Source organism: Alosa sapidissima, chromosome 8 (genome assembly GCF_018492685.1).
Source record: "Alosa sapidissima isolate fAloSap1 chromosome 8, fAloSap1.pri, whole genome shotgun sequence".
Taxonomy (NCBI): domain Eukaryota; kingdom Metazoa; phylum Chordata; class Actinopteri; order Clupeiformes; family Clupeidae; genus Alosa; species Alosa sapidissima.
The window spans coordinates 33,978,350-33,985,849 of record NC_055964.1 but is presented as its reverse complement, the minus strand read 5'-3'; the positions used below and the strand labels follow the sequence as shown (position 1 = coordinate 33,985,849).

The 7,500-nt window shown below is 49.4% G+C and overlaps 2 protein-coding genes across 2 annotated transcripts in view; one reads left to right on the top strand and one right to left on the bottom strand.

Moving 5' to 3' along the window:
- igsf9b (immunoglobulin superfamily, member 9b) overlaps positions 1 to 7,500 on the bottom strand; it is a 65,382-nt gene that overhangs the window by 16,774 nt on the left and 41,108 nt on the right. Inside the window, exon 7 of the mRNA XM_042100317.1 lies at positions 219 to 360. Coding sequence (XP_041956251.1) covers positions 219 to 360 — 142 coding nt within the window. The remainder of the gene's footprint in view (positions 1 to 218; positions 361 to 7,500) is intronic.
- The window catches only part of LOC121715031, a 4,816-nt gene continuing 235 nt past the window's right edge, over positions 2,920 to 7,500 (top strand). The window contains exons 1-2 of the mRNA XM_042100325.1: positions 2,920 to 3,644; positions 3,692 to 7,500. The exon at positions 3,692 to 7,500 is cut by the window's right edge and continues 235 nt beyond it. Coding sequence (XP_041956259.1) covers positions 3,697 to 7,197 — 3,501 coding nt within the window. The 5' untranslated portion in view covers positions 2,920 to 3,644; positions 3,692 to 3,696 and the 3' untranslated portion in view covers positions 7,198 to 7,500. The remainder of the gene's footprint in view (positions 3,645 to 3,691) is intronic.

Genomic DNA, 7,500 nt, shown 5'->3' with positions numbered 1-7,500 from the left:
TGAGCTTACACACCTCGCTGCAGACCGATTGGGGGATAGTGTGTGTGTGTGTGTGTGTGTTGGTGGGTGGGGACAGATCGGAAATCAGTGTTTATGTGTGTGTGTCGGTGGGTGGACTGTGGAAACTAGTGTGTGTGTGTGTGTGGGATGGGGGGGGGTGTTGATGGTTAGACTGTAACTCAGTGATTGTAAGTGTGTGTGTGTGTGTGTGTACTCACTCGATGTGGTAGATGTTCTCCCCATCTTTCCACCACTCATACGTGAGGTTGGCGGGGTGCGCCTCGGCCTGGCACGGCAGAACTGCATCCTGGGACATGTTCATGGAGACGTCCTCTGGGGGCATGATGATGATCGGGGGACCTGAGTGAGAATGACCACAAGGCACGAGGAACATGAGCCCCTGGGTAGTGTATGCACTGCTGTTATGTTATGTTGTGTTGATGATGACCACAAGGCACGAGGAACATGAGCCCATGGGTAGTGTATGCACTGCTGTTATGTTATGGTATGTTATGTTATAGTATTCTATGTTATGTTATAGTATGTTATAGTATGCTATGTTAAGCTATAGTATGTTATAGTATGCTATGTTATGCTATAGTATGTTATAGTATGCTATGTTATGTTGTGTTGATGATGACCAGTAGGTACGAAGAATATGAGCCTATAGGTAGTGTATACATTGCTGTTATGTTATGTTATGTTATGTTATGTTGTGTTATGTTATGTTATGTTATGTTATGTTATGTTGATGATGACCAGTAGGTATGAAGAATATGAGCCTATAGGTAGTGTATACATTGCTGTTATGTTATGTTATGTTATGTTATGTTATGTTGTGTTATGTTATGTTATGTTATGTTATGTTATGTTATGTTGATGATGACCAGTAGGTATGAAGAATATGAGCCTATAGGTAGTGTATACATTGCTGTTGTGTTGTGTTGTGTTATGTTATGTTATGTTATGTTGTGTTGTGTTGTGTTGTGTTGTGTTGTGTTGTGTTGTGTTGTGTTGTGTTGTGTTGTGTTGTGTTGTGTTGTGTTGTGTTGTGTTGTGTTGTGTTGTGTTGTGTTATGTTATGTTATGTTGATGATGACCAGTAGGTATGAAGAATATGAGCCTATAGGTAGTGTATACATTGCTGTTATGTTATGTTATGTTATGTTATGTTGTGTTATGTTATGTTATGTTATGTTATGTTATGTTATGTTATGTTATGTTGTGTTGTGTTGTGTTGTGTTGTGTTGTGTTGTGTTGTGTTGTGTTGTGTTGTGTTGTGTTGTGTTGTGTTATAGTATGCTATTGTGAGAAGTTGAACTTTCCCCCTTCTCCCTATATCGGACTTTAAAGACGTTTCGGTGCACTCTTGAAATGCGAGAGAGGGAGAGACTCCACTCGGTTGCACACACACATACAGTACATGCACCCATACGCACACAGTCACCCGCCACATCTCCCTGGCGTATAAACGATGTTGTGTGTTTGTTTGAAGTATTGTTTCATGTTGTGTAAAGTGTGTTTGGTGTATAGTTTTGTCTAATCGTTAGTGTCGGGAGTTTTGCCGCCAGTTTGGCGTTCATTCATGCGTCAGACCAAATGTTTGGTCTGCCGCGATTTTTCTTTAGTTTTGCCTTTAGTTCTGTCTTTCTTTGTTCCCGGTAACTTAAACACATAGTGTGGTACCCACTGTCATTCCATTTACCATTTGCATTCACTGTACAACGCCTGTAAACCGGTTAACATTCACCATACTCACAACACTTCCTGGTGCTTCGGCTTCCCAGCCACTGTCCCATTGCGGAAGCGCGCTTCGCGTTGGGACAGTGCTTTTACCAACATCCCACAGGGGGAGGGAGTGGGGCATTATGATAGAGGGGTGTTTGCCTTGTCTGTTTGTCGTCTTGTTGTTATTATTATGTATGTGGGGAATATTGGTTATGGTAATTAACCTGTATTTTCATAGTAATATGCACCATTGTCATTGTGTATATATTTGTAATAGGTAGTTATTTTGTTATAATAGTGAATGTCCAGTGAAAGTGTTTACCTAGTTGAGTGGTTTGAGCCAATATCCCCATTTGGGCTAATTTAGGCCAATTGGTAGGCTTATTTAAGAGGGGTAGCTCAGTTCCCCTGGAGAGCAAAGAGAGAGCAGCTCTCCTGTTGTGAGGTAGAGACTTACTGTAGCTTTATGCTCTGCAATTGTTGATAATTGGAATACTGAACTGGAATACGGAACTTATTTTTGTTTTGTTTGTTTGAAAGTGTTTTTTTGTTAAATAATAGCCGATTGCTATTCCTGCAAGTTTTTCTTTTGGTTATTTAATAAATAGAAATTGCACGCTGAAAACCTCTCCTGCACCTCCTTTTCCACCTACAACCCCAAGCTCACATCCCAATTGGTGGGCTGGCTGCCTCGGTCGCTCACATTTGGTGGCAGCGGTGGGATGTGTAGCGCCGCCTGAGAAACTGGATAAGAGAGGTGGAAAACGAGGACGAGGTGGAAAACGTGGACGGGGTGTCAAACCAAGCCATACTTGGCAGAGGATGGCGTTCCGGCGGCTAGTACGAGCTGGCCAGGGGGAGCTCCCACAGGGGGAGGAGGAGACGCTAGAGGCAGCATTAGGAGCAACAGTGTCTGGGCAGCCAGATGAAGAGGTGCCAGCAGAGACTGACCTGGCCGGATTGTATGCGCTGTTGCAGAAATCCTTGAAGTCCCATGAGCGAGAGTTTTTTAAGCAGGAACAGCGCTGGCGAAGTGTGCAGGTCCAGTTAAACCAGCTCCGCGATGACTTTGATGAAAGCCGTCAGCCACAAGCGCCACTGCCTGCTCAGCCACAAGCGCCACTGCCTGCTCAGCCACAAGCGCCACTGCCTTCTCAGCCACAAGCGCCACTGCCTGCTCAGCCACAAGCGCCACTGCCTGCTCAGCCACAAGCGCCACTGCCTGCTCAGCCACAAGCGCCACTGCCTGCTCAGCCACCAGCGCCACCGCCGCAGCTACCAGCGCCATCGCCGCCGCAACCAGCACCACTGCCTGCTCAGCCGCCAGCTTCACCGGCACCGCCAGCAAATCCAGCCGCTCCAGTAGCATGGTCGCGTGCTGCTGTGCCCAAGTTTGAAGAAGGGGAAGATATCGAGCAGTATCTAACTACGTTTGAACGGCTTGCGACTGCCTACCGGTGGCCAGGGGAGGACTGGGCCGTGTACTTAGTGCCGTACCTGAGTGGCAAAGCCCGCAGTGCTTATGTGGCCATGGACATGAATGACTCAATGGATTATCACAAGGTAAAAGAGGCAATCCTGGGAAAGTACGAAATAAATGAAGAAGTCTACCGGAGAAGGTTTCGGGAGCCAGATGCCAGGCCTGGGGAGTCCCCCAAAGAACTGTACCAGCGTCTGAAGGATTTATTTCGTAAATGGATTAGACCGGAGGACAAGACGGTTGAAGAAATAGGAGAAGCCCTCATCTTGGAACAGTTTTTTCGTACTCTGTCTCCTGATGTCAGAGTGTGGGTGAAAGAGCACAACCCACGGACTGGCCAGCAGGCTGCAGAACTGGTGGAGAACTTTGTCGCTGCCCGCAGAGGTCCAAAGAACTTCCGAAGTGAGACCAGTTCCAGGCCCCTGACCCGTGGTAGGTCAGATGGGTTTAGTGGCGGGGGTGGTCCTAGACCTAGTGAACGAGGTAGGATGGGGGATAAAAGTTCTTACATGCCCCCTAGACATGCCACTTTCCCCAAAGAACGCCCACCAGAGCGCTCACGTGTCATATGTCACCATTGTGGCCAAGAAGGTCACATTAAGCCTGACTGCCCTGCGAGAAAGCCCATAGGTAGTAGCCACTGTTGTCTCCCAGGGTGCGAGGAGCAAGAACAGGGGGTTATGGGTAGGTTACAGACTGTCCCAGTGCTAGTGAGTGGTAAGGTGGCGAGGGCTCTGATTGATACAGGGAGCTCTCAAACCTTAGTTCAGCCCCACTTAGTGGACAAAAAGGACTGTATATCTGGTAGAACCCTAAAAGTAATTTGTGTCAATGGGGATGAACATGAATACCCCGTGGCCAAAGTATATGTGGAAGTGCATGGTCAGACCTATAGACTAACTGTTGGAATTGTGGAGAGACTAAGTCATCCAGTAGTCTTAGGACAGGATATTTTGGTACTGCCAGAGTTGGTGCAAGCCAATAAGCCTGTCAATGTGGTAGTCACTAGGTCTCGGACAAAAGCTCAGACAGAAGAGCCCCTAGAACCAGGTTCCCTGAGAGAGATGCCCTTTTTTGGAAGTGAGGTAGTACCCCCTCCCAAGCTAAAGACTAGGAAAAGTCACAGGCAAAGGCGAAGGGAGAGACTAGTGGGGACACTTCAGAATGAACAGGATGGGGAGGACATTCAAATAGGGGGTGGAGCTTGGGAAGACATTACTGAGGACATGGAACAGCTACAGAACCAGGACCCTACATTGCAGGAGGCCTATGGCAAAGTTAGCAGTGTGGATGGTGTGGCAACGGGTGTTCCAGCTAGCCTGTCTGGAGAAAGCTATGTGTTGCGAGATGGCTTATTGTACCACCAGTCAGAGGGGAATATGCCAGAGCAGCTAGTGGTGCCTACGGTGCTGAGAGAACGAGTGCTGTCCCTGGGTCATAGCATCCCCTGGGCAGGACATCTCAGTACTGCCAAAACTTTTGAGAGGGTTGCTGCCAGGTTCTATTGGCCAGGAATGTATAAAGAGATCCAAGACCTTTGTAAATCCTGTCCTGTGTGCCAGCTGACTAGTAAGCGGAAGACTAGTCCATTTCCCCTCCAGCCCCTTCCCATTATTGAAGTCCCCTTTACACGGATAGGAATGGATATTGTTGGGCCACTCGAGAGAACCCAGAGAGGGCACCGGTATATCTTAGTAGTGTGTGATTACGCTACCCGTTATCCAGAGGCCTTTCCCCTTCGTAAAGTGACAGCTACCACCATCTCCCAAGCTATCCTACAGCTGTTCTCTAGGGTAGGGATACCCCAAGAGATCATCACTGACCAGGGAACAGCCTTTGTAGCCAAAAAGATGAGACAGGTCTATAGTTTACTGGGGATTAAGGGGATCAGGACCACACCCTATCATCCCCAGACTGATGGTCTGGTTGAGCGATACAATCAGACACTCAAGGGTATGCTCCGAAAGTATGTGTCTGCCAATGGGAAAGACTGGGACCGCTGGCTGCCATATTTGCTGTTTGCATACCGTGAGGTGCCCCAAGCTTCCACTGGCTTTGCCCCATTTGAACTGCTTTATGGAAGACCAGTGAGAGGGCCCTTGGATTTACTAAAAGAAGCCTGGGAGGGGCCAAAAGCACCCCAGACCAACAGTATCCTTTCCCATGTCCTTCAAATGAGGGAGAAAATGGAGGAGATGACGGAGCTGGTCCGGAACAACATGGAACAGGTGCAACATCGCCAGAAGGTCTGGTATGACAAGACTGCCAGACAACGGACTCTCGAGCCGGGGCAGAAGGTCCTTTTGCTCCTTCCCACGTCGGAGAACAAGTTGCTTGCACAGTGGCAGGGGCCGTTCACTGTTACCCGCAAGATGGGCCCTGCCACATATGAAATCAACATGCCAGGCCGGAGGAGGACAAAGCAGGTGTTCCACGTCAACCTGTTGAAGGAGTGGCGAGAGCGGGTCACCCAAGGTAGCCTGCAGCTCCTGGTGCAAACTGTTGGAGAGGAAGACAGTGACAGTACAGAGCAGTTTTTTCCAGCTACTCAACCACCCGCCGCTCTTGACCTGGCGCACCTCACTCCACAACAGCAGAGGGAGCTAGCGGCCATCATTCCCTCAGGACTGTGCCAAGACAAACCGGGTTTCACCACGGTGGTGGAGCACTCCATCCCACTGAAGGACACCACTCCGGTGCGGCAAAGGATGTATCGAATCCCCGAGTGTCTACTGCCTCTGCTTAAAGAAGAGGTGGAGGAGATGCTGTCCCTAGGGGTCATCGAGAGGTCCTATAGTGAGTGGAGCAATCCAGTCGTCCTGGTGCCTAAAAAGGATGGGACGATCAGATTCTGCATTGATTTCCGCAAGGTAAATTCCCAGTCCCATTTTGATGCCTACCCCATGCCACGGCTAGAGGATCTAATTGAACGGCTGGGTAAGGCCAGCTTTATTACCACCCTTGATTTGTGCAAGGGTTACTGGCAGGTGCCCCTCGCTAAGCAGGACAGACCCTACACGGCTTTCAGAACTCCGCAAGGGTTGTTCCACTTCATGGTTATGCCATTTGGCCTGCAGGGGGCGCCAGCCACATTCCAGAGACTCATGGACTGTGTTCTTGAAGGTACCGAATCCTTCGCCGCAGCATATTTGGATGACATTGTAATTTATAGTACCAGCTGGACGGACCACCTACGCCATCTCTCCGATGTGCTGCAGCGCATCCAAAGAGCTGGACTTACAGTGCATCCAAAGAAATGTGACTTTGCCAAAGCAGAGGTCCGTTACCTGGGCCATGTGCTGGGTAGGGGGCTGATTAGGCCCCAGACCGACAAGGTACAAGCCATACGGGACTGTCCCCAGCCGCAGACTAAAAAGGAGGTACGGTCCTTCCTGGGTCTGGCGGGCTGGTACCGCAGGTTTGTGCCAGACTTTGCCTCTCGCGCTGCACCCCTTTCGGACCTAACTCGGAAATCCGGGTCTGGTCAACTGCAGTGGGGGGCAGAGCAGGAGAGGGCCTTTAATGACCTGAAGGGGGCTCTGTGTCAGGGCCCAGTCTTGCAGAGCCCAGACTTTGACCAGCCGTTCACAGTCCAGACTGACGCCTCTGGCATTGGACTGGGGGCGGTTTTGCTCCAAGGGGAAGGATCGGACCAGCGGCCTGTGGCTTACATTAGCCGCAAACTGTTCCCCCGTGAAACACGGTATGCTGCTGTTGAACTGGAATGTTTGACCATTAAATGGGCCCTAGACACTTTCAAATATTACTTGCTCGGCAGAGACTTTTTGCTACAAACTGACCACCAGGCTCTTCAGTGGCTTGGCCGGATGAAAGACTCTAACGCCAGGATTACCAGATGGTTCCTGGCTCTGCAGCCATACAGGTTCCAGGTTGAGTATCGGCCTGGAAAGCAAAATGTGGTTGCGGATTTCTTGTCTCGCCACCCTGGTGGTGAGACTTCAGAGGTGGAGGGAAATGTGAGAAGTTGAACTTTCCCCCTTCTCCCTATATCGGACTTTAAAGACGTTTCGGTGCACTCTTGAAATGCGAGAGAGGGAGAGACTCCACTCGGTTGCACACACACATACAGTACATGCACCCATACGCACACAGTCACCCGCCACATCTCCCTGGCGTATAAACGATGTTGTGTGTTTGTTTGAAGTATTGTTTCATGTTGTGTAAAGTGTGTTTGGTGTATAGTTTTGTCTAATCGTTAGTGTCGGGAGTTTTGCCGCCAGTTTGGCGTTCATTCATGCGTCAGACCAAATGTTTGGTCTGCCGCGATTTTT